This window comes from Equus przewalskii, chromosome 4, assembly GCF_037783145.1.
Source record: "Equus przewalskii isolate Varuska chromosome 4, EquPr2, whole genome shotgun sequence".
Lineage (NCBI taxonomy): Eukaryota > Metazoa > Chordata > Mammalia > Perissodactyla > Equidae > Equus > Equus przewalskii.
The window spans coordinates 18,366,707-18,394,348 of NC_091834.1; the positions used below are offsets into that span (position 1 = coordinate 18,366,707).

Genomic DNA, 27,642 nt, shown 5'->3' on the forward strand with positions numbered 1-27,642 from the left:
TCATGATTCTCCCAGGGCACAGAGGGCCACTTGTGAGTGTAGGCCTCCTGGAGGTGGGCCTAACATGCCTAGTAACCCAGATGGGGGTGCAGGTCTCTCCTCACCAGGTTTATCACCATAAGTTTATATGTAAAAAGGAAAAAGTACAATGTATCCTTGAAATGGCTGGTGCTTAAATGATATTTCTTGGTTTTGCTGCTTTGAATTGTAATTTCACAATAACTTGCTCACAGATGTATGCGAAATCAGTTGATGTAAATTTTGTATGTTTGGACTTACGTAACTTACTCTTTCCTCACTTTTTTTTTGGATAGCCTTCTGTTCTGGAGGTCGATGACCCGAAGGACATAGCTCGTGCCACGTCTCTAATACAGACCTACATCCCACAAGCATTTCTCAAAGACAGCAGTGCCCGCGAGCTGAGCTACGCCCTCCCCAAGGATGCAGACAGAGCCTGCTTTAAAGGGCTCTTCCAGGCCCTGGATCAGAACCTTCCTAACCTGCACCTGACAGGCTACGGGATTTCAGACACCACATTAGAAGAGGTACCAAGAGATGCTCAAACATGCTTTTATTATCTATACTTTGCCGCTCGACATTCAGCGATGTGATGTGGGTGCAGCAGCAGGGGAGGGGGTGACGGCAAACACTGTGCATTTTTCTTTATTTTCAAGTTCTGACTGGTGTCAGGCGCAATGTAAACCAGCACAAAATTTAATACACTGACAGGTGACTATTAAGAAAAATAAGTGTTTTTATATTTGAGAACTTTGGTGTTTTTAATCCAGAATCATTAGATGTCTAAACAATTTTCAATAGTAGATGGTTGGCTGGCCGTATTTTCTCACATGGAGGTGCCCTCATCTTTTCACTGTGGACCTTCTGCTCAGGGACCCCTGGCCCCATGCTGGGCAAAGGAGATGTGCAGAAGGTCAAGGGAAGCCTGCTGATTCCTGGCCAGCCTCCCAAGCCCCTCATTCTGCTTTGCTCTCGCTTGGGACTGAGCTGGATGACATCAACAACTCAGCGTGGTTTCTTCCTGGCATATGGCCAATAGGATCAGCACTGGACATTTCATCCAGGAGGAAGTCGCTGTGTTGTGTAAACAAACCAAAGTCAAGTCCTGTTCAGGACCCTTGAGGTTGGCTGTGTGTGTGAGCCAGTGTTGAGTTTTCTTTCAGCATTGTTATTATCTATAGAAAGTGCTGCAGATTGAAAATAAAAATCAAATGCTGCAAATTAAAATGAAAAGATCTGAAAGAATCTTGGAGCACTTTCTCTAACTTACCCAGAAATAGTAATAGTGCCTGAGCGGCTTTGTAATTGGTAGTTGGCACTTAGAGTCTAAACAATATTAGAAACTTTAAATAACCACGAGAATTAGAATACCACAGCTTTTAGAATGTCAAAGCCTGAACTTTCAGGTGTGTTCCAGAATGGATTTGAAGGCACACCACTGGGTTGGCGATGCGAGAGGAGAAGCAACTGCGTGTGTGTAACTCAGTGTGGTCCCAACCAGACCACGGCCATTACAACTTTCATCTAGAATGAATGGTCATAAAAGATTGTAAAACAGAGAAAATTTACAATATTATAAACTGCTTTTATGTGTAGAATGTATTTGGTTCCCCCTACACTCTGTAACATTATTATTCCTGTATTAAGGTTGAGGCTCAGATAGGCTAATTTATTTAGCCAAATCACACAGCTCGTAAATGATAGCACAGCCCTTGGATCTAGGTTTTCTGATAGCGAGTCAAGTTCTCGCAATGTGCCCATGCCTTTGTGGGTGATGCTCCGCATTCCGTGACCCGTCAGCTTTGAGCACTGCAAGCTGGGGTACACAGACAAACAAGGAGCAACCTAATGTGACCCGTGATGGATATGAGCTGCTTTCTAAAGCCAAAGAATGCAGAGTCACTGAGGCTGCTGTGTTATGGCTGGCTATCTCCTGCTGTCATTCTTCAAATCTCGACATGAGTGCCATCTCCACAGAAAGGCAGTGCCACACCCTCGGTATCAGTTCAGTTCTGCCCCTTTTCTCCCACTGCACTCTGTAGTCTACTTCATGACCCCTCTCCCCACTTGTCCTGCGTGTGTGTCGTCTCACTCCCCGGATGGTGAGACCTGCGCGCGAGTGTGTCTTCTTTGCTCACCTCTGCATCAGCAGCACCCAGCACAGTGCTCGGCGCTAGTGGTTGCTTAACAAATATTTTCTGGATGAACAATGTGGAGGATGTTTCCAAAGATACATCTAGCTTCTGGGAGCAGCATGTTATAGTGGACGGGGCATGAGCTTTGCCCCAGCCAGTTCTAAATCTGAATCACAACATCTAGGCCCTTGGATAAATCACTCCACTCTTGCAAACCTCAGTCTTTTTTTACCTTAAAGTGAACTAATTAGAATGGTTTACACAGTTATTCCAGGAATTAACAATAACAGTTAGATGTCTGGAATGAACTGGTCAAAAATGGTAAAGCTTCTTCTTGCCTATGGTGACATAGTATGTGAAATTGCTATGCCTTTGGAGGGACATGGAATTAAATGGCATCTGTGCTCCAGGAAAAGGCACCTCTTCTCCAGGGGTTTTGGCAAACAACAGCCCAGGGAGTTCCCCAAGCCCCCTCCCCTGAGGATGTGAGTCAGGGCGGGTTTGGAGTTCTCTGTGGAGGTACGGATACAGCGCCTACAGCTAATTGAGGGGCCGGGTTCAAATGTGGCTAGACTCACAACAGTTGCCACTGTCTTCTGAAGTCTGGATAATAAGACCAAATGTTATGCCAGAAAGCTAGTGATTTGGATGGTTGGGAAGCTTGGGCTGGCACGCATCACAGTCCCCTGCAGACACAAGGAGGTGGCATCTTTAAGAGTTATTTTGCCAGCCTGGGTCACTTGGCAAGGACAAAGAAAATAATTTCTCTTGGATTGTAAGGAGAGGTATTGCCAATCAAGCCTAGACTGGTTGTGTCTGTCTCTATAATCATTCATGTTCATCAGCTCGTTTACTAGCTGCACTGTGTCCTGTGTAGATGGGCTGAACACGTCACGCGCTCACTTCCTTCTCAGGGCAGAGCTGCAGGGCCTGAGGGCTACAGGGCCACCTTTGGGACCAAACACCCTTATCAGTAAAATATGAGTGTTCACCCTCAGTATTTGTGTGTTTAGTTATTTACAATTAAACATAGGTGGCAGGAAGAACAGTTGTTCCCATAGGCATTTTATCTGTTGCTAATAAAGTCAGAACCCTCAGGAATCCTTCTGATATTTATCATGAAGTAGAGAAAAATTTGGTGGGGTGCTGGGCTTGACTGTTTCTTGGATTAAACATCACAGGAAACAAATGGTGAGGAGGATCTTAATGTTCTGGGTGGATGCTCAGCATTTAAACGCTTTGTTCATTATTATGCTTTATATAACCATGCAGTGATGTCTCAAGGCAAACGTACATTTAGGAAGAGGTTTATTAATAACTGTGGTGTATGATTAAGATACTTCAATATTCTTCTTAGTGATTCCCTTCCTCTCTTTCTCCTTCTTTCCTTCCTTCCTTCCTTGCTTCCTTCCTTCCTCCTTCTCCTCTCCCTCTCTCTCCCTTCCTTTCTACTCTTCTTTCTTCAAAATGATCAGGTCTGATCGAATTTTTAGCCACACCCGAGATTAAAACAAACAGCCTTCAGAGCAGGAAGGGTGTCAACCCACTGTTTATTTATGTTTGTGTCACTTGTGTTATCTACCAGAATCTTTTATAGCTACTTGTCTCCTTTATGAGAGTTATTTTAGCAAAAGCTAGACAATTCAATGGAAAATCCACTTAAAGTTAGCACAGAAAGCTGCAACCTGCTGAGCCTGGAGGCACAGCAAAGTGGCCTGTGTCACCCTTGACTGTGGCCACACTGGCTGACTGAGGGTGGCAATGGCATCTTAAATGCTAGGAATTCTTAACTTCTGACAGGTTTCACCTAGAAGTGGAAATTGAGATTTTCCTTCTTTTCCTCAAACATCCTGAGGAGGATGATGACCCTCCTCCGAGAATGCTGACCAGGAAGCCTCCTGAAGGATGGCCCTCCAACACTCTCTGAGCTGAAGATTTTGACTGAATTAAGGGAGGTCTCAGCATGTGCTCTGGACACAGACCCTGGGTTGGAATCCTGACTCCAGACCATTGGCTGTGTGTGTCCCCCACCATCAGGCCCTCCATTGAAAACCGGGAATCATGAAGAGGCCCAAGATAGAATTGGTGGAAGAGACTCTGAGCACAGTGCTGGAGGCTCTTCACTTTGACAGGGATCCCCATGAAATGTCCCTGGGGGAGTGGCTGGGCTAGGAGAGCCCCCAAGGGCTGGGCAATGCTGAGTGGTCCCTGACTGTGCACTGGGGTTCCTGTCCCCTTCCTTTTGGATGGGGGACTCTCCTGGGGGCCTTCACACCAGTGGACAGCTCAGGAGCTGGGAGCTGGCTTTGTGTGGGGCTGTTCCTTCTTCCTGCCCTTGGCCCAGTGACTCAGCCCATCTTGGCCCCTCTGGGTTTCTGCTGGGCTTCCTCACTTGCCAGCCTGATAACCCCTGGGATCTCACCTCCTCTGGCTTCTCTCTAACTTCTGTCCCCCTCCTCGATCTCATCCCTGGAGAGTTGGGGCCTGTTAGGAACTTTCTGGACTGTCATACCTAGAATTTGTAATCAGATTTGAAATCTCACTGCATATACCATTTTTAAACAGGATTTGCCCAATTAACAATATTTATCTTACACAGTATCCGTTTTTCCCAAAACCATTTTTATGGCTACATAATTTTTGTTATAGAAAGGTTCCATCATACAGGTTCTACCATACATTCCTCCCTTCCCCCTTGTAGGACTCTCAAGCTGTTTCCAGTGTTTCAACATTATCAATAAGATGATACACACACCTGTGAACGGGGGTCCTGCCTTCATCTCCTTAGACTCAGAAGTGCAATTTCTGGGTCTACGATATGAACCTTAAGACCTACAGCATTGTCAACTAACTGCTTCCCAAAATGATTGTACACATTTGTGACCCCATACACTTTTTACATAGGCCTCATAATCTCCTCATCATTCTGAAATAACCCAATATCTTCTGTAATTTGATATTTATCATGAAGTAGGGAAAAATTTGGTGGGGTTATTTAAAATTTAAAATTTTTAAATTTCCTAACTGATTCACTACTTAATCTCTTCTTCAGTCTCTAACCGCCATGGGAGGGAGCGTGGAAATCAGGATGAGAAAACTGATGTTTGGGTCGTAGTTTCCTGCTTAGTGTCAGGGTGGAGCTGGAGGAATCATTTGTGCTGGAACTTCTTTTTTCTCATTGCTAAAATAGAAACATTTTCCCTAACTTTCACACACAGTCTTTGTTTGGATCAAATAATATGATAACACTGAGAACAGATTACAAATAGCCAGAAACCACACAAAGGTGAGGTCTTATCAATATTGCTTTTACTACTATTTACATCCAAAATACGTGTGTAGTGGTATATTCTGAAATTAAGCATTTCTGTATTTTAGTCCCTCTATATTTTTAATGTTATGGTAGATGTTCCATCATAGAATTTCTAAAAATTCTTTTTATGCTATGTTCCTTAAATTTCTATTTAGTATTCATGTTTCTTCTCCAAAATATTTTTGCTTATACTTTACCCATTCATGTTTCTTTTGGAAATCTCTTAATCTTCCTCCTCTTTGCCCTCTTTTTCTTTTTGAATTTATTAAATTGCATCCAGTAAAATTTACTCTTCTAAATTTTGGCAAATGCGTAGGGTCATGGAACCACCATCACAATCACGATAGATGGGTCCATCCTCACTGCCTTCTTAGAAGAATAATTCATCCATGCAACTTGACTCTCTGCTAATTGTTTTTTTTCTCCCAAGATTCTCCTATCTCATGTCCTTGCTATTAATCACCTCCAAACAAGCCCAATGAGAAGCAACCAAACCAGCTGCTTGATTACTTTGCAGATTTCACATGTGCTTCTCCAATTCCTTGCAGTAATTCCACCTGCTACATTTAGTACCTGCTTTGCACATCATAAGTGTTAAATGAGATGTTGATTGATTGGTTCTCATATTTTTCTCTCTCTCTCACACACAGATGCTAAAAAAGAAGTTATCTGTGGTAAGGACAACCATAAGAAAGGATCTGAAATACATAAAATATATTTAACATTTACAGATTTAACAAAATATAATATATTTGGGTCTGTTTAAGAAAGGTATCTTCAATTGGAAAAAGATTAAGCACTGTAAAAATCTTTCTTTTGTTTGATGTAGTCTATAAAATGTCTATCTCAACCAATTTTGTCTCTTTACGCTTGGCAAGTATTGACTGCCCTGTCTTCTGTCTGTTAGCGATCTGCGGTGGGCTTGGCTGTCATTTAGCCACGCGTGTTTCTTTCTCTATTTGTCGAGTTTACTCGACGATTTTACAGTGGGTTTAATGGGGCTGCCAATTAACACTCCTCACTCTGTAGCTAGACGGCAGATTTCATTTTGAACTGCAATAAACGTCTTGTAAATCATGGTCCCTAAATAGACCCCAAGCCAGAGAGGTTGAGATGTAAAATTCAATCGTGGTAGTCACAGGATTGGTGCTGTGTTTCATTGCTTCTGCCTGAGGCATGAGGCTGATCCAGCCCATTGCTTGTGGCCAGAGCTTTGATCATCCAGGTAAAGCCATGTTTGCCAGGTGTTTCCACTCTAAAGTTAATTTTCCTTTCTTCTTCATTATCAATTATTTTTAGAGGACATGCTTTGAGACTCTTTAAATTCCCATTCCTCATCCCACTTTCCCCTGGTAGTTTCAGCACCCTCTCATGTTCTTTGCTTTAATTAATTATGACTATGAAATTTGCCAAGTGGTGATTTTTCTAAGTCCATCGTTCATTCTGTTCTTGAGTTCGCATTAAAAAGAAAGGCAGCACAATTCACTGTGATCATTATTTACTTTGATATTCTAATTATACCATGTTTAGCCAGTGGAGCCCCTTCAAGCTGGCTGCTCTATCTTCTAACGCATCTTCATTATCTTTGAGTATTTTCTTGCTTCCTGATATTACAAGGTTCTTCTTGTGTGTTCCCAGCCCTGCCCCGGAATCAGCCATTTCTCCAAGGAACCCTGGATGCTAGATGCGCTTGTGGTCAGGGAGGTGCTGATGCTCTCCATCCTTTTGTGGCTAGAGCTAGAGAGTCTGTATTTGCTGCTTCTCTCTGTCTATTGAAAACCAGGAGTTCACCTCCACATGGAACCTGCAAAGCCAATCCAACCACACCAGGTTCATCTGGCTTCCTCTCTTTGCTTGTTTGTCTCTCCCTTCTCTGGCAGTGAGAAACAGCTTCCATATCTTCAGCATAGGTTTGCTCAGTCCTCCTGTATGCAGTTAATCTCCTGAGGCCTCTAGAGCACCACTCTGCTCAGATGCCCCCTTGTCAGAACGTGGCCCACTCCAGGCTCCACTTTGTGCTGGCCCAAGCCCTAAGCTGGTATGTTCCTCATGCGGGTACTGAGAGGGAGTGAGTGGCCTTCCTGCCCCACTTGGGTCTGCCTATGCAGGAGGAAGGAACGGAGGGAGGGAGGAAGCCAGTCCTAACTTTGCTGAGAACCTATGCTCTCTCAGTCCTGTGGCACCCTACTTTTTCTCCTCAAAGAAAGTGAATTCAATAGTTGGAGGATTCTTCATTTGAGGACTTATGTCTTTTTGATTTAAAACAGCCTCAGATTCTAAGCATTGATGACAGCCTGGTGTCATCTCGGTACTGATGCTGCTATCAACCCCTCAGACTTCATGGCTGTGCCCGCCCTTTTGTGTTCTCTGCCTAAGTCAAGGTATTGTCGAGTAGTGTGAACACCACACTTGACCTAGACTTAAGCTTTTTATACCTTATCTAATTTGATCTTCACAGAAACTCTGGGAAGTTGGTATAATTATCCCCTTGTGCAGCTAAGGAGACTGAGACTAAATCAAAAGAGGTGATGAGTAGCCCAAAGTCAAGAATTAGAATCTAATTGTGGTAGACTCCAAAATTTTCCATTTTACCTTCTGACTTTTGCTGTCTTTTCAGTGTCTAGGGCCACATCAAGTCCATAGCACTTGTTTTGAAGAGATACTGACAGTGTAATAGTTCTGTATTGTCTGAATAATGGGCCCCCAAAGCTATCCGTGTCCTCATTCCTGGAACCTGTAAATGTTACCTGTACAGATCTTGTGATGGGAAGATTATCCCACATTGTCTTGGTGGGCCTGGCGTAATCAAATCACATTAGTAAGCGGGACATGGCAAAGTCAGATAGGGGAGAAGGCGATGTCCTGATGGAAGCAGAGGTTGGAGTGATGAGCTCTGAGGGTGGAGGATGGGGCAATGATCCAAAGAATACAGGCAGCCGCTGGGAGCTGGAAATGGCAAGGGAGTGTATTCTGCCTTAGAGCCTCCAGACGGAACACGACCCACCAACACCTTGACTTTAGTCCAGGAGGCCCATTTCAGACTTCTGACTTCCAGAATTAGAAGATGATAAACCAGTGTTGTCATAAGCCCCCATGTGTGTGGTGACTTAGTACACAGCAATCAGGAACTCATACAAGTTCCTAGAAGATAATGAAATGTTTCTGTGTGCGCTGTGTAGCATGTCAGGGGACAGCTCTGCCCAGAGTTCTGTATCTGGAGAGGACTGGCCAGTAACTCTCGTGTTCCTTACCATCTAAGCTCTCTACATGGTTTTATCTTCTATTTCTTAAAACAAAAATCACTTTTGGGAAACTGAAAAACTACAGCATATGTTACATTTTCACGAAAGTTTGGAAATTCTTCCTGTGCAAATATCATCCCTTGGTGGGATGACATTGTCCTTGTCTTACAGAGTTTGGTCAGCTTCATGAATTTCTCTAGCCCCTAAGCAAAAGGCACCTCGCTCTCACCATCTCCAGGCTGTAGTCCATCAAACTGACACTTTAAGTGCGGGTCGAGCTTGGGGTCCACCACCATTTGAGGATGGGGCGGGTGCAGCCCTGCAGTCTGAGGGACTGATGGCGCAATCAGTGTTGAGGTGACACCGGGCTGTCATAGATGCTTAGACCCTGCAGCAATTCTAAATTAAGAAAACATTAAGTCCTCAGGTAAAGAATCCCCAAACTGTGGGACTTACTGTGCCTTGGAAACAAAGAGCAGAAATGCCATAGGCTTTGTGCTTCAATCTATTCTGCTGTTAAATTTTAAATTGTTTCCACACTGGTTAGTGTCAGTGAGATTGAATTTCGTTTCTTTTTTCTCAGTTTTATTGACATATAACATTGTATTAGTTTAAGGCATACAAAACAATGATTTGGTATATGTATACATTGCAAAACGATTACCACAATAAGTTTAAACATCCATCATCTCACTTAGCTATAATTTTTTCTCTTGTGATGAGAACTTTTAAGATCTACTCTCTTAGCAACTTTCAAATATACGGCGCAGTATTGTTAACTGTACTTGCCATGCTGTACAGAACTTATTCATCTTATAACTGGAGGTTTGTACCTTTTGACCACCTTTACCCATTGCCCCCACCCTCACCCCCGACCTCTGGAAACCACCAATCTGTTCTCTGTTTCTATGAGTTTGGTCTTTTTAGATTCCACGTATAAGTGAGATCATACAGTGTTCGTTTTTCCTCTGTCGGACTTGTTTCAGTTAGTATAATGACCTCCAAGTTCATCTACGTTATTTCAAACGGCAGGATTTCCTTCTTTTTATGATTGAATAATATTCCATTGTATTTATATATATCACATTTTCTTTATCCTTTCATCTGTGGATGGACACTTAAGTTGTTTCTATGTCTTGGCTATTGTAAATAATGCTGCAATGAACACAGGGGTACAGATATCTCTTTGAGATAGTGATTTCATTTTCTTTGGATAAATAGCCAGAAGTAGAATAGCTGGATCATACTGTAGTTCTATTTTTAATTTTTTGAGGATGCTCCATACTGTTGTCCATAGTGGCTGTCCCATTTTACATTCCCACCAACAGTGTGCAAGGGACCCCTTTTCTCCACCTCCCCGGCAGCACTTGCTATGGTTTGTCTTTTTGATAATGGTCCTTCCAACAAGCCTGAGGTGATATCTCCTTGCAGTTTTTATTTGCATTTCCGTGATGATTAGTGACTGGAACAGCTTCTTATATACTTGTTGGCCATTTGTATATCTTCTTTGGAATAATGTCTATTCAGTTCCTCTGCCCACGTTTTAATTGGATTGTTTGTTCTTTTGCTATTGAGTTTAACTTCACCATTTCCTATTTCACTTTTATTCATTTCTTGTGATGAATTTACTTAAAAGTTAATGAATAGTTTGACCAATCCTCATTTGATTGTCCTTTGCCTTGAGAAGCCTGAGCTAATTCCAGTGAAATTCAAAACAGATAAGATTGCAAGTGACTTTCTAGTTCTTTTATATAAAAGAAGACAGGTGTGGGTCCTATTTGGTCCATATGAATTGGCCTGTGGCCTCTATTCAGTTAGAAGTACAGAGAAAACACAAAGGAGGAGGAAGATAAGTGCACAATGTCATTCTATATTTTCATCCAAAAAATGCACAAAAGTGACATTCTTCTTACACTGTGTGGCTGGTGTGAGATGCTTAGCCTGCACTGAAATAACTTCTCATGCAGCTGCTCATGTTGTGTTTCTCTCTCTTTTGACTAGGCATTTCTGTGTGTTGAGCAGGTCTTTCTTTAATTGTCTATAATGAGGATTTTTTGCAATACTTTGCATTTCCTCATCAATGTTTTGCATTTCCTCATCATTGTCCAAATGAACGAAGCACATGATTTCCTAATTTGATTATCTAAAAGAATTTGTGAAGATTTGGCCTTCACATACAAACATTGATCTAAAGTTGTGCTAGGGAATATGTATCAGATAATAAAGAATGTGTTAAAACTAATGTGGAACTTCTATTTCCCAAATTCCATGGAGTGTGATGAACCTTCTTATAGATTCCCCTTCGTTAAGGTTACGATAATACTCTATTCTGGATATTATGGTTTCATGAGACACTTGAAGAGGGGAGCTTTAGGGCTGTTGTCTCTTTCCATTTAGCATGGGAATTACAGCCCAGAATAACAAGGGCAATACCTGCCATCAAGAACCCAAACCTTTGAATACAGTAATCACAGTCATATTGCTTTTGAAAAATGTGACCTTGAGCCAGTCCTGACAGCCTAATGGTTAAAGTTCAGCGTGTTCCACTTCAGCAGCCCAGGTTTCTTCCCAGCTGTGGAACCACACTGCTCATCTGTCAGTAGCCATACTTTGGCAGTAGCTCACAAAGAAGAACTAGAAAGACTTACAACTAGAATATACAACTATGTACTGGGGCTTTGGGGAGGGGGGAAAAAAGAGGAGGATTGGCAACAGATGTTAGCTCAGGGCAAATCTTCCCCGGCAAAAAAAAAGAAAGAAAGAAAGAAAAGACAAACGTAACCTTTATTGGCCCTCATTGTTGCTTGGATCACGTTGGCATTTTCTCATATTCTCAGAGCCCCTTGGGGTGGTGTGCCTGCAGTTAAGGTATGTTGACACTAGATGGCGCTCATTACATGCTGATTGTCCTAGCCTTGCCTTTTACCTTTCACCTGTAAAGTTGGAGAATTCTGACAGTGAACCCTGATACTCAGTGTTGTGCTGTAATTGATGGCATCCTGCAGTGATCTGGGAGATTATGGAAAGCAAAACCTCCTCCAACATACACACACATGCGTGCACACAAATATACATGCATACAAACGTGTGCACACATATGCACACACACAGACATGTGCACACACGCACATGCACGTGCATGCCCACAGGCACTGTCTTGTTATGAAAGGAAGAAGAGAAGGAAAATTTAAAAATAGATGAAGATTATTATCAAGAATGCTTCCTTTGCTATCAAGATATGCTTCATATAATTCATAATCGCATTTGAACATTAAACAAAAATTTCATTTAGGATAAGGTACAGAGGAAAGTCTGGTCAGTGAATGATTCCTAACTCGTACTCTCTCTATCATTTCTGATTTCATTCTTTCTAAGTGCACTGGGTGAATGTGTACTGGGCCAGGCCTCAGTGCCCTCCTCTTAACTGGGAATAGCGGCACTGATCTCATTGGGTTGATTTCGGAACTAACTGGCGTAACATATCCTGAGCAACCCACTGCACTTGCTCCTCCTCCGGCTGCTCTCAGGACCAGATATTGCGAGCTTCCCACATGGCAGGCACTGTTCTCGCAACTTCATGTGTGACTGCATTCACTGTTGCAGGAATTCTGTCATATGTGTCTTATTATTACCATTTATCATACGAGGAAACTAAGAGTGGTAAAATAGTTTTGCCAAGGTGACGCCCTGGCACAATGTTTTATTATTTTATTAGTATTGTTGTTGTTACTGCGACTTGTAGTAGTCATGAGGTTGCAGCTTTTCCTTGGGGACTTGCCAGGAATCAGCAAGGGGTTATCTTACCAATAAAAATAACCACGTCAGGTCTAATGAAGCCTCCTGGCCCTTCGCCAGTGTGGAGGACTCTGATTTCTCTCTACAGGATTCTGTCCCAAGCTAATTAACCACACGCAGAGAGACTCTGTGCCTCCCTGCTCCAGCAGGCCTGCTTGCTGCTCCTCCTTTCTGTGGCCCTCCCCTTGTCTTCCCCTGTAGGCTGGGGGCTCCTCAGGAACACCTGGAGACAGTTACAACCTTTTTTCTTATTTCCCTACATAAAGAATCAGAGTCAGAGTGATGACGCTTCTTACAGAAGTCGGAAACCCAGGGAGGTTGCTGACTTGGGGTGCTCAGTTTGGACATGTCGAATGTGAGATACAAGTGCGATGGGCAATGAGACCTGCCCAGCAGGGGAAGGCTGGAGTGGGACCCGGGCCAGGCACTGGATCCTTATGGCTGTGAGCAGAGGAGGGAGTGACAGAAGAACGCATGATGATGCTGCCAAACGAGAGAGTGGCAACATGCAGTGCCTAGCTTGATGCCTGGCCCATAGAGGACATTCAGTCGAGCTTGGATAACCAGAGGGGTAATCAGAGTTCCCGCGTGCTTCCCAAGTCTGTGCTAAGCGTGTCACAGCCATCATCAACTGCTGTTATCACCCCTGGTCTACAGAAGAGGAAGCCCACGCTCCGGGCAGTGAGTCCTGTGCCGGCGGGCACAGAGCCGGCCCAGGCTGTGCAGAGTGGAGCCTCTGCTCTCAGAGCCCAGCACCCCAGCCTTTCCCACAGTGACGGCTGCTGCAGGGAGCGCTTTTATGTGTGAGCCAAATCACCCCTCCTCTCACACTCTGCCCAGTGTTCATGTTAGGGATGCCCTCTCCACGTCTCCGTAAGGCCCTGCCAAACCTCCAGAGGCCTCAATGTCCCCAGCCCACCCCGTCTCGTGCTGTCTTGGCTCGCACGGCTTCTTCACCTCCCTCTCACAGATTTGAGACCTAGTCCTGGAATTTGAACAGATGGAGGTTGGACTTCTGCTCCAGGCGGTAACTAAATAGTGAATTCAAGCCAATTTCTTAAATGCACAGCTTTAGGTGACGTGGCACACCATAGTCTGTGAAGAAGACACATTCGGGGGGATTGTTACATATGATATCCATCCATGCTATATAAACGCTGAGCGTCATGTGTTTATATTTATCATCTCTGAATTTCTGCATTGCTGGTACGGTGAGTCATAACTCGAGTTGGATTGGATACACTCTATTATCGGCATCGCCTTTGCTCTGCCCTCTCCTGCCTGTGGATTTGGCCAGTCTCTGCCAGAGTGTGAGTGCCCTGAGTGTCATGGTCAGGTTTCACTCATTTTGTATCCCATGAGCAGTCTGACACCCAGCTTGTTGAGAACTAGGCAGCCTTAGAGTTATGGCAATTAAATGAGTGACTAAGTGAAAGATGGTATGTTTGGTGAATATTGTCATAATGACCTAGTTGGGTGATTGAGGTGAAAGAAAAGAAATGCCATGTGGAAAGGAACATAAAATAATATGAAACTCTTTTCATTTTTCAAAAAGGTCTTTCTGATGCTTTTGCAAGATTCCAAAAGGCAACCTGACGTTGCCTTGGGGACTGAGTCGGAGCCACAGTTCCACAGGCCTCCGGAGCAGCCTCCGGGCTCCTGTAAGTAAAGAGTATTTCTTTGCATTCCTGCTGGGGGATAATGTCAAAACCCTTGTTTCAAAAGCTGAATAGAAAGAGACTGAAGACAGTGAGGGGATGTAACTGGATAGAAAGGATACAAGTCAGAGGCAAAAAGCTTAGAGTTTTATACTGCATTGAATAACACAACTGTGTCTTTATGGGACAGCTTCATCTTTTCTTTAGAACTTAATTATACAAGCAATTCCTTAGTATATAAAATTAGAATAATGAAGACAATTCATCTTGTTTCATCTGCATCACAAACAAACCAATCCAGCCCACATTCATGGTGTGTCTAACATGTGCAGGCATTTTGCAGGGAATAGGTTTACATGAAGAAAAATCCAGATGTGAGCCTGCCTTCTTAGAGCTTCTGTCCATTCAGCACCAAAACGTGGTCATAGGTTTCGTGTTCACACCGCCGTGCACAGGCATCAACGATCGGGCAGAATCCAGATTTGGTTACTAGATGTGTGACTGCAGTTTCTATCAGTCCAATTGCTACCATATTTATTGGTAACCATTCACCTTGGAGCACTGAGCTGGGCTCTAGAGGTGTGGAGGGTCACAAATCTCAGAGCCTTCCTTCAGAGACTTCAGTCCATCAGGACCATGAATGAATAACTAAAATTTAATGTGCTATGAAGTTTACAATAGATCTTTGCCAAACTGCATTCTCACCAGCAACATGTGAGTGTTCCAATTGTTCATTTCCTCGCCAGCTATTGTTATTGTAAGGTTTAAAAAATACTGACTTTGGGCATTGTAATTGGCGTGTAGTGGTTTCTTATTCTGGTTTAAATTTGCATTTCCCTCATAAGTAATTTTATGTTGGGAATATCTTATTTTAACAGCTTTATTGAGATATAATTCATACACCTCACAATGTCAACTTTTAAAGTGTACAATTCAATAGCTTTTAGTAAATTCACAGAGTTGTGCATCCATCACATTATCGGTTTTAGAACAATTTTCATTACCCTCCAAATAAACCCTGCATCAACTTAGCTATCACCTCCCATTATCCCCATCTCTTTCAGCCCCAGGAAACCTATAATCTCCTGTCTCTCTCTATAAATTTGCCTATTCTGGGCATTTCATGAAAGTAGAATCATACATTATTTGGTCCTTTGTGACTCACTTCTTTCACTCAGCATAAAGTTTTCAAGGGTCATCCATGTTGTAGTGTGTGTCAGTCATTTCTTCATTTCTTTTTATTGCCAAATAATATTCCACTGGGTGCATAGACCACATTTTGTTTGTCCATTCATCAGTTGATGTTCATTTGAATTGTTTCCAATTTTGAACTATTAGGAATATGCTGCTATGAACATTTGTGTATAAGTTTTTTGTGGACATATATTTTCTCTTGGGTGTATATCTAGGAGTGGAATTGTTGGATCATCTGTTTAACCATTTGAAGAACTGTCAGACTTGTCATTTTACATTCCCACCAGCAGTATATGGGCTTCCAATTTCCTACATGCTCACCAGCATTTGTTATTGTCTTTGGTTTGATTATAGACAACTTTGTGGATGTGGAGTGGTATCTCATTGTGGTTTTGATTTGTATTTCCTTATGGATAATCACGTTGAGCATCTTTTCATGAGCTTAATGGCCATTTATGTATCTTATTTGGTGAGATATCTATTCAGATCCTTTGCCCATTTTTAAAGTTGGGCAAATTTTATTTCTGGAGTTGTTAGAGGTTTTTTTTAATAGATTTTCAAGACCTGTGATGTTAGCCTTTTTTTTTTTTTTTTTTTGGTAGCTGCCTTTTATGAAATTGAGGAAGTTGCTATAGATTCCCAGTTTGATGAGTGTTTTTATCGTGAAAGGGTGTTGAATTTTGCCAAATGCTTTTTCTGCATTGACTGAAAATATGTTGTCTTTGTCTTTTATTTATTGATGTGATATATTACAGTAATTGATTTTGGGATGTTAAACTGCTTTTATTTACCAACAGGGATAAATTCCACTTGGTCATGGTAGATCATTCTTTTTATATATTGCTGGATTTTATTTGGAATTTTTGAGTCTATATTTGTAACAAGTATTGGTCTCTGGTTTTCCTGTGATGTCTTTGGTATTACTGTTATGATTGGGATGTATTTCCTCTTCTATTTCTGAAAGTGTTTGTGAAGAATTTGTCTTGGTTCTTTAAAGGTTTGGTAGAATTCACCAGTGAAGCCATGTGGACCTGAATTTTCTTTGTGGGTAATTTTTTAAATTAATAATTCAATTTCTTTACTTGTTATCGGTCTATTCAGATTGTCTATTTCTTCTTGAATAAATTTCTGTGTTTTGCCTCTTTCTAGGAATTTGTCCAATTCATGTGAGTTATTTAATTTAGTAGCATACGGTTGTTTGTGACATTCATTTATAATCCTTTTTATTTATATGAGGTCAGTAGTAACACCCCCTCTTTTATTTCTGATTCTAACAATTTGCATCTTCTCTCTTTTTCTTGGCTAATCTAGCTAATGTGTTGCCAATTTTATTAATGTTTTCTTGGAACCAGCTTTTAGTTTTGTTGATTTTCTCTATCTTTTCTCTTTTCCATTTCATTAATTTTAGCTCTTGTTTTTATTATTTCACTCCTTCTGCTTGCTTTAGATTTGGTTTCCTGTTTTTCCTGGTGTCTTAAGTTGGAAGTTTACATGATTGATTTGAGATTTCTTCTTTTGTAATATGAGTGTTTAGAGCTATAAATTTTCCTCTAAACACTGCTTTAATGTGTCCCAAGTTTTGGTTTGTTGTATTTTCACTTTTATTTATCTCAAAGTATTTGCTAACTTTCCTTTGAATTTTTTCTATGGTCCATTGGTTATTTAAGATTTTGTTTTAAAATTTCCATATATTTGTGAGTTTCCCAATTTCTTTTCTGTTATAAAGGTCCAATATCATTCTATTGTGATCATAGAAAAAACTTTGTATGACTTGCTTGTCAATTTATTAAGGCCTGTGTTATGGCCTATAATGTGGTCTATCTTGGAGGAACCTCCTTGGACCCTTGAAAGAATGTCCATCTGTTGTGATGGGTGGTTTTTCTATAGAAGTTTGATACGTCTAGTTTGTCTATACTGTTGTTCAAGTCTCCTGTTTCCTTGTTGATATTCTGGTAAATTATTTTATCCATTAATGATATTTGAGAATTGATTCTAACTATTATTGTTAAATTGTCTATTTCTCCCTTTAGTTCTGTCAGGTTTTGTTTTATGTATTTTGGGGCTCTCTTACATCATAAATCATAAATCTTACATGCATAAATCATCATAATTTTTGTATCCTCCTGATGGAAGGCTTGTTTCATATCTTTTATGGGCTTCTTTTCTTTTTGTGTTCTTTCCAACCCTTTTAGTCCGTGCTGACATTGTGTCTGATGAAACGATTTTCTCAAGAACTTTGTGGGTCTTCCTTGGATTTCAGTAGTATTCTTCCAAGACAAAAGCCAGATCTTTTTGAGATAATCCCTTCTCTAGTTTCAGCTTCTACAGAGATGGTGAAGGGAACCACAGCACGAAGCTTCCTAGAAATCCTCTGGTTTGGTTGAGTAGATCTCTGAGACACATCCTTAAAATATATATATGTTTATATATATATAATCTAGGTAGTTTAATAGTGGAAGAGAATACCAAAGGGGAAATTAATTAATTATAGAATCTGTTTATACATATGCATGTGTGTTTTTATGTATATACATTTATTGTGGTAAATATACATCATATAAATTTTACCATATTTAAGGGTGTACTTCTATGGCATTAAGTACATTCATATTGTTTGCATCCGTCAACACCATCCACCTGTAGAACTTTCTCATCTTTCTCAACTGAAACTCTGTATACAAACACTAATTCCCCACTCTCTTCCTGCCAACCCCTGGCAACCACCATTCTACTTTATGTCTCTGTGAATTTGACTATTCTAGGTACCTTATATAAGAGAAATCATACAATATTTGTCTTTTGTGACTAGCTTGTTTCAATTAACATAATGACTTCAAGTTTCAACCATGTTGTAGCAAGCATCAGAATTCCATTCTTGTTTTAAGAGTAAATAATATTCTTTTATATGTATACACTGCATTTTGTTTATCCATTCAGTTGTGGATGGATGCTTGGGTTTCTTCCATCTTTTGACTATTGTGATTGATGCTGATGTGAACATGAGTGTACAAATATCTATCTGAGTTCCTGCTTTCATTTCTTTTGTGTACATATTTAAAAAATGGAATTGCTGGATCATATGATATGTTTAATTTTTTGAGTCATCACTATACCATTTTTTAAAGTGACTGCAGTATTTTATATTCCCACTAGCAATGCACAAGGGTTCCAATTTCTCCATATCCTTTCCAACACTTACTGTTTTTGTTTCTATTATAGTAGCCATTTTAATGTATGTTAAGCGGTATCTCATTGTGGTTTTGGTTTGCATTTCCCTGATAATTGGTGATGTTGAGCATCTTTTTATGGGTTTAATGTCCATTTGTACATTTTTTATACCTTTTTTGGAGACATGACTTTTCAAGTCTTTTTCTCAGTTTTAAAATAGACTAATTTTTTTAGAGCATTTTTACGTTCACAGCAAAACTTAGAAAATACAAACTTCCGATATGCTCACTGTCTCCCCACGTGCACAGCCTTTCCCACTATCAACATCCAGAACTAGAGGGGTACATTTGTTATAATTGACAAACCTATACTGACACATCATTATCACCCAGAGTCCATAATTTACATTAGGTTTCACTCTTAGTGTTGTATATTCTATGGGTTTGGATAAATGTATAATGGCATGTATCCACCATTATCGTATCAAACAGAGTAATTTCATTGCTCTAAAAAGCCTCTGACCTCTGCCTATTTATCCTTCCTTTCCCCCAACCCCTACCAACCGCCTTTGCCCATTTGTTTTTTTGTTGTTGAATTGTAAGAGTTCTTCTGGATATCAATCTCTTATCAGATGTATGATATGGAAATATTGTCTCCCATTCCTTGGTTTATCTTTTTTTCCTGTTGGTGATGTTTTTAGATGCACAGATCATTTTTTTTTTTTTTGATGAACTTCAACTTACCTATTTTGTTCTTTTTTTGCCTGTGCTCTTGGTGTCATATTCAAGAAATGAAGTTCATTGAGCTTCTTGTAATTGTATATCCATTCCTTTCCTCAAATTTGGAGTTTGCTGTCATATTTCTTCAAATAATCTGTCCCTCATCTTTTCTGTCTCTCTTCTCCTTCTGAGACTCTCATAACATGGATATTAGTTCTCTTGATGGTGTCTCATAAGCCCCTTAGGGGCTCTGCTCACTTTTCTTCATTCTTTTTTCATTTTGTTCCCCAAAACTTCAAGTGACTGTCTTTAAGGAGATTGATTCTTCTGCCTGTTCAAGTGTGCTAGTGAACTTCTCTACTGATTTTCAATTCAATGATTGTATTTTTCAGGTCCAGAATTTCAGTTTGGTTCTTTTTAACAAATATAATTTCCATCTCTTTGTTGCTGTTCTTATTTAGTTCCTATATTGTTTTCTGATTTACTTTAATTTTTTATGTTTTCCTTTAGCTCTTTGAGCATGTTTAAAATATTTGTGTTAAAATTTTTATTTAGTAAGTCCAATGTGTGTTTCTTCACAGACTGTTTCTGGAGATTATTGTGATTTTTTTGTTCTTTGAGGAAGATTAGCTCTGAACTAACTGCTGCCAATACTTCTCTTTTTGCTGAGGAAGATTGGCCCTGAGCTAACACCTGTGCCCATCTTCCTCTACTTTTATAAGTGGGACGCCTGCCACAGCATGGCTTGCCAAGTCTTGCCATGTCTGCACCCGGGATCTGAACCGGCGAACCCCGGGCCACTGAAGTGGAATGTGCTAACTTAACCGCTGCACCACCAGGCTGGCCCCTATCGTGATCTTTTGAATGGGCCATGTTTTCCTCGTTTTTCTTGTTGGGATTATTTGTTGAAACTTGGGCTTTTGTAAAATAGCCTCTTTTCCCTGTCTTTGCAGCCTAATATGTGGAAGACTTTTGCTAATTAGTGGCCCCCTGAGCCTTGAGATCCGCCCAGAGTAAAGGCTAAAGACCTGCTCAATTTTTTTCCGGGGATATCATGTCCTGTCTGGGCCTGTGTGTGTGTGTTTTCTGTTTAGTTCTCCTAGCTTCTTTTAAATGCCTTAATTTCCCAAAGAGTCTCACCCTGCTTCTTCTTGGGATCTTAGTTGTTCTAATGTCGTCCCCTACCCATAGCCTCTTGCCTCCAGGCACCCTAAGGTCCTGCTGCAGTGTTCTGTGGCATCCATCACTGCCTTCCAGCCTGAGATCCAGACTATACCACTGGCCCCATTTGAGTCCCAAGTCAGGTGAAACAGATACCAGTCCTCAGGCAACCCACAGCCTAGCCAGGATTTTGCAAAAATTTCCACCCTGCTCTTTCCTCCTCAAAGAAGAGGTCTAGGAATTGGGTCATTTCTTCATGACTGTACTGCTGTGGGGAAGGAGTGGGGCAAGGGTGACTAAAAATGCCATGGAATGTCCTACCCTTTTGAGTGTGGGTTTTTTTAAAACTAGGAGTTTCTTTGGTTGCTGCAGATCTTTGACTGGCTTCCAGGCTCCTGTAGCCTGGAAGTAGCCCATAGTCAGTCTGTAGTTTATTTGTTTTTCTGTAGGGGAACCAGGGCCTGGAGCTTCCTAATCTGCCACTCGCTGATGTCATATTGTCCCCTTAATATTTGTAAAGGGCTATTTTTGAGACTGAATACTCTGACCTTTTGATCTTTTGAGGTTTTGAAAAAAGGTTTACAGTGACATACTCAGGCTTTTCTCTCTGTTCTATTATCAATAGCTTTTTCTGACTTCTAGCACCTTCTTAAAAAACCTGGAAACACTGAGAATTTTCAGAATGACCCATTCCTGTTGTTTATTTAACATTTCGTCCCTCAATTTATCTTCCTCTTTTCTCATTTGACTATAAGCATCACGAAGAAACAAGGCAGCACCTTTAATTCTTTGTTTGGAAATCTTCTTAGCTAAATATCCAACTTTATTTACTTACAAAATCTTTCCACATAACTGGAGGAGATAATTTTGCTAAATTTTCCACCACTACAACAAGGATATCCTTTCTCCAGTTTCCACTCGCATGTTCCTCACTTCCTTCTGAGCTCTCATGGGCGGCCTCTTTAAATTGCAGATTTCTAACAGTGTGTCCAAGGAAATTTAGGCTTTCTCTACTGTGCTTCTCAAAATTCTTCCATCTTTTGTCCACTCCCTGATTTCAAACCATTCCTACATTTTTAAGTATTTGTTACAGCGTCTCTCCATTTCCAGTTACAAACATTTATATTAGTTTTCCATTGCTGTTAACAAACTACTATCAATTTAGCGGATTAAAATGATGCCATTTATTATCTCAGAGTTTCTGTAGGTCAGAAGTCTGGGCACAGCATAACCAGGTTCTCTGCTCAGGATCTCACAAGGCTGAAATAATGGTGGCATCTGTACTGCATTCTTAACTAGAACCCTTATCAGGGCTCTCTTCCATGCTCCTTCAGCTTACTGGCAGAATTCAGTTCCTCATGGTGATAGGACTGAGGTCCACATTTTTTGGCTGGATATCAGGTGGATGTGCTACAAGTCACCCTCAAGTCTTTGTCTTGTGCCCATCTCACAACACGGCATGTGTCGTCTTCAAAGGGAGCAGGAGAATCTCTATTTTGATTAATTTAAAGGCAACCAATTAGAGACCTTAATTAGATCTGTAAAATCTCTTTACCTCTGCCATATGATGTAAGAGTGACAGCCATCATGACCAAGGTCTCACTCATACTCAAGCAGAGGAGATTGTAAAAGAGCGTGAGTCATTGGGGGGCGTTTTAGACTTCTACCTACCCAAGACAGTATTATAACACACTAAATTGGATGTCCATGTCACTAATGAGTTGGAGCCCCTCTTCATGTTTATTAGCCATTTGAATTTCCTGTTTTGTAACACAGTTGTTGCTCACCGTTGCCTATGAATTGTACATGTTTTTAAGAATAGTGTCGTGAATTTACTTTTATTAACGTAACTGCCCACATTTTATTACAAATGGCATATTTCTTAATTGTACAAAGATGAATTTTTACGTGGCACACACCTGTGTAACCACCACCCAGATAGAGAAAAAAACATTTCTAGCACCTCAGCAGACCCCCTTATATCCTATCCAAGTCAGACCCTCTCCCTGAAAGGTAATATCACTTTAGAATAATTTTGCCTGTTGTTAAACTTGATATAAATGGAGTCATGCAGTAGTACAAGAGGCTGTTTTTTCTCTATATATATTTTGTCTCTGAGATCCATCTATATTATTGCTGGTATAATTTCCATGTAGCCATTTTCCACTGTATATGTCATAATTTCTCTCTATGTTTTACTGTTTATATAAAAGTTTTATTTTAACCGGACATATGCATTATAGTCTCTTCTCATTATTAGCATTTGCCTAAAGTTTTATTTCTGAGCATTCATTTCTTTTAAGACACATTAGTTAATGACTTTCTTAAATAAGAGCAAATTTAAAGAAAATATAATTGTTTTGTTCTCATAAACATTTTGTCATCATTGAGAATTTAGGATAATTTACCTTGAAAATGTATTGCCTAGATATATCCTCTTCATTATGGTTATACATCTGTTTTGAAAAATGGTAATTTCATGTTCCAAATTTGGGAACCATTATAAAAACTCATGTAAATATATTAGGAATAAAGCATGTGCAAAAAAAGCTAATGTTATGTGCAGAAGAGTGGTATTTTAAGTTTAAGATAGAACCCCGAGGAAAGAAAAATCATAGTGTTTTCCATTACCATTGTAAAATATGATGTAAAAATGTAGTTTTATTTATCATCGAAATTAAAAATTATGGAAATGGAAAATACATCATTTAAAAATCTATTTAAGCATTTCATTACTAAAACAGAAGTGATTCCAGGATGCATTAAAACAAATTTGGTATGAGATTGCCTACATTTACCAATTTTGTTATATTCTGCAAAATCCTCCCATAAAGCTCACCATGAGGCCTCAACCTAAGTGAAATTTATAGTACTTAGTAGATATAACTCTATCAAAGTGCTGGATCAGGACTTTGGAGAGAGCGTGTATTAATGTCTTCCAGGTAAAGTGCTTTAGTCACTTTTTGTGTGTGTGTGTGATCCACACTAAGGAAATGTAATTTATAAAATAACCATTTACAAAAACCTTTCTTCTCCTATCGATGCCCTCAAAAATTACTTTTTTGTTATTGATTCCTGCTCCCAGGCTGCACGTGCCTGTGGGCAGCCCTGCTCTCTGTGCGGGCCATATGTCTTCAGAAACAGTCTTCCAAGAGAGCAGCTCTCAAATAACTTACTTCTTGCCTCTCTGAGAGATTGATGAAGGAAAAATAAAATATATATTTTTTAATCATGAGAGCCTTAGTAGCTCCATAGAAGTGAGTTATGAAGACTAACGCCTGGAATGGCACATTCGTCCTGCACCTGTGATGCAAGGTGTGGAAGTCACTTCTTCATGGAGCAGGAAACTATTTATTAGCTGCCTGGAGTGTATTGGATACTATAATAGGCACTGTCTGTGCATTCTCTCACTCAATCCTCATGGCCAGTTTGGAAACAGTCTTTTCTATCTCTGTTATTTGGATGGAGAAACTGAGGTTTAGAGAAGTTATCTGATTTGCTCAAACCTTCAGTAGGTCCAATATGAGACTCCTATCCAGGCACAGTGCCTGCCATTGCAGTCTGTTTAGATCCTTTCTTTCCCTGCAAAGGCTTTTCCAAGGCCCAATAAAGCAGTGTTTATTATAATATTTGAAATCTACCCAGATAACTGGATTAATTAGTTGACTTTCTGAAAAATTTAGTGATCTTACATTAGAATAATCACCCGGAGAATCTGTTAAGACACAGATTACTGAGCTCCAGCCCCAAATGTTCTGATCCAGTAGTTCCAGGATGGAGCCCAAGAACTTGCTTTTCTAACAAGCTCCCAGTTGATGCTGCTGGTCTAAGCACCGCACCTTGAAATCCACTACTTTGGTGTAATAGTAGAAGGACAATTCTACTTAGAATCACAAATTTTATTTCGGTTCTCTCTTCCTACTGCTTTCTAGCAGTGCATTAGTGTTATGGACTGAATTGTGTCTCCCCCCCAAATTTGTATCTTGAAGTTGTAACCCCCAGTACCTCAGCATGTGGCTGTATTTGGAGAGAGGGTCTTTAAAAAGATGATTAGGGTTAAATGAGGTCATATGAGTGGGCCCTAACCCAATCTGACTGGTGTCCTTATAAGAAGAGGAGATTTGGATATAAAAAGCGACACCAGGGATGTATGCCCACAGAGAGAAGACCACGTGAGGACATAGGGAGAAGGTGGATATCTGCAAGTCAAGGAGAGAGGCCTCGGAGGAAACCACCTCTGCTGGCCCCTTAGTCTTGGACTTCTAGCCTTCAAACCTGTGAGATAATAAGTTTCTATTGTTTAATCTGCCTGGTCTGTGGTACTTTGTAATGGCATGCCTAGCAGACTGATTAACACAACTGAGCAAGTCATTTCCTTGCTGTGCTCACACACACAACGTGAGAGGTTTGGCTAGTAGATTCCTGAGCCCCTAGCAGCTTAGCTGTGGCACTCTGTACTTACACCCTGCTACTTGGACTAGCATAAACGCTGGCCCCACATGGGCACTGGCCCACTGCACAGCACCCTTCCAGTGTCAGGCAACCATTGCCTCTGCTGGAAACCTCTCTCAGCTCTCCCGAGCAGTAATTCATCCTCTCCTCCGTATTCCTGCAACACTTAATACCTGCCTCTTTCGTAGGTTTGACTAGGCTGATTTCTTGTCATTTATTTGCATGCTTTTCATTTCTTCCAGTGGATTCAGCATTTGAATCATCTAATGTTCACAGGCTGTGTAGTAGATTCTCAGTAACAAGCTCTGTACACCGCCCAAAAGTCTCACCCTGTCTCCTGAGCTAACACTCTCCTAGTCACTATCAAGTCAGTTTCAAATGTGCGCCCCTCCTCAGAGCCCTGGCCCCTCCTTCTCTTACTCTCATCAGAGGAGCCCCCTTCCTGCATCATGGAGAAAGCCAACATCTACCTCCCACCCCAAACCTACCCCACCCTCCCATCTGCACCCCCCCTTTCCTTCTTTCTGTTACCCGAGAGAACAGTCCCTCTTCTCAGGTGAGACCAGTTCCTCTGCCCATGATGAATCCCTTCCCAGCTTCTAAGCAAGAATTCTTTTCTCTGTATTTTCAGTTTCTCCCTATCGCATAGATTATTCCCACTGTCTTTCTGTTTTTCTCAGCCTCTTACCAGTTTACTTTCTATAGCCTAACCTTTAAATGGTAGAGTTCCACTGATCTCAGCCAGCCTCAGGCCCTCTTCTCTCCTTACTGTGTGCTCCTCTCATAGGCTGTTTGGTCCCTGACAGAGGCTTCTTCATCTCTGTGCTGCTTAATGCCCACGTGTCTTGAGTCAGCTCAGATCGCTTCTCTTGGTTGTGACTGCCTACTTAACAACTCCATTCTAATACCTCCCAAGTGCCTTAACTTCAACATCTTCAAGTCCAGCTCATGATTTTCACCCATAAACTCATCTCTCTTTCATTGTTCCTGGTCTCAGAGAAGGTCGTCACTCTGTACCTAGCTTACAAGCAAGAATGTCAGAGTTCTTCGTGACACCTTCTCCCCTCACCCTCCATATACGGTCATCCCTAAGTTCTATCAATTCATTCTCCACACTGTAGCCAGAGTCTTCTTTTAAACAATAAGTCTTTGATCACCATCCTCTCTTAAAATCCTTTACTGGTTTTCCATTTTTCTGTACCCAAATTCTGCCCATGGACCCCTGAGTACCTGATCTTGTCCTGCCCCCCAGCTCTATGTGCTGCAGTCCAGCTGCGTTCCTTTCAGTTTCTTGAACAGATCAGGCTCCATCTTGCCCCCAGAACCTCCACAACAGCCCTTCTTCCTGCCCCACGGACCTCTCCCACTTCTTGCTTCTCTGAGCTAATTCCTATTCATTCTTCAGTGCATGGTTTAATTGTCCCATTTTCAAGGAAGTCTTCCCCAACTGCCCAGGCCAGGGGAGCTCCCTTATGAGTGCTTTTTGTGTCCTCTTAGCCTTCACAGCACCTGGTCAGATTGTATTTAATAGTTAATTGTAACACCTGTGCTCACTAAAAGAGTGAAGCCCCAGAAGGCAAGGCCTGGAGATGTTTCATTCCTTGCTGTATTCCTAGCACTCAATGTAACACTATTTCATAGGAGACGTTGAACACATGTTTCTTGCTTGACTAAATGACCAGATGAATGAGAACATGGACCTGAAGGCCTGCATGTAAGGCGGGTGGTGATGGTTTGGCCTCTCCTGGCTTCACTCCCAGGGCTTCTGGTTTCTGTATGTCATTGTGCACACCTGGTCTTTGGAGGAGCAGGTCACATGCCCTGTCCCACCTATCAAATGAACAGCCTCAGAATGCCATCAGTCTGATGTACCATGGCCCCCGCTGCTATGCTCATGGCGTAGTTTTAAGAGAAGAGACCTTTTAAAAGAAAGTTTAAACATCACCTGAGTGCTTTTTTAAAACAGCTTTATTGAGGTTTAACATATATTTAAAAAACTGCATATATTTAACGTATACAAAAAACTGCGTATATATATAACATATATTTGACGAGTTTGGACCTTGGCACACACCTGTGAAAGCATCACTACAAACTAGGCAATTAGCATATTTATTAAACCCAGAAATTTCCTCGTGCCCTCTCCTTTTTTCCTGTGGTAAGAAAACATGAGCTCTACCCTCTTCACAAATTTTTTAAGTGCCTAGTACAGTACTTTTGACTATAGGTACAATGTTATACAGCAGATCTCAGAATTTAATCATCTTGCTTAACTGAAACATTATACCCATTGAACATCTCCTCTATCCTCCTCCCCCAGCCCCTGCCAACCACCATTCCACCGTCTGCTCCTATGAGTTTGACTATTTTAGATTCTTCATATACATAGACTCAAGTAGTATTTGTCCTTATGTGACTGGCTTATTTCACTTTGTGTAATGTGCTCCAGCTTCATCCATGTTGTTACAAATGGCAAGATTGCCTTCTTTTTAATCACTGAATAATATTCCATGGTGCGTATATACCGCATTTTCTTTATCCATTCATCAATCAATGGAAATTTAGGTTGTTTCCACATCTTGGTTATTGTGAATAATGCTGCAATGAACATGGGAGTTCAGATATCTTTTCAAGATCCTGATTTTACTTCTTTTGGATATTTAGCCAGAAGTGGGACTGATAGATCATATGGTAGTTCTATTTTTAATTTTTGAGGAAATTTCATACTGTTTTCCACAGGGGCTGTACCAGTTTATATTCCCACCAACACTGTACAAGGTTTCCAGT

At 40.9% G+C, this 27,642-nt stretch overlaps 1 protein-coding gene across 1 annotated transcript in view; it reads left to right on the plus strand.

Moving 5' to 3' along the window:
* The window catches only part of ABCA13 (ATP binding cassette subfamily A member 13), a 415,069-nt gene that overhangs the window by 207,824 nt on the left and 179,603 nt on the right, over positions 1 to 27,642 (plus strand). The window contains exons 41-42 of the mRNA XM_070615568.1: positions 315 to 545; positions 14,059 to 14,164. Coding sequence (XP_070471669.1) covers positions 315 to 545; positions 14,059 to 14,164 — 337 coding nt within the window. The remainder of the gene's footprint in view (positions 1 to 314; positions 546 to 14,058; positions 14,165 to 27,642) is intronic.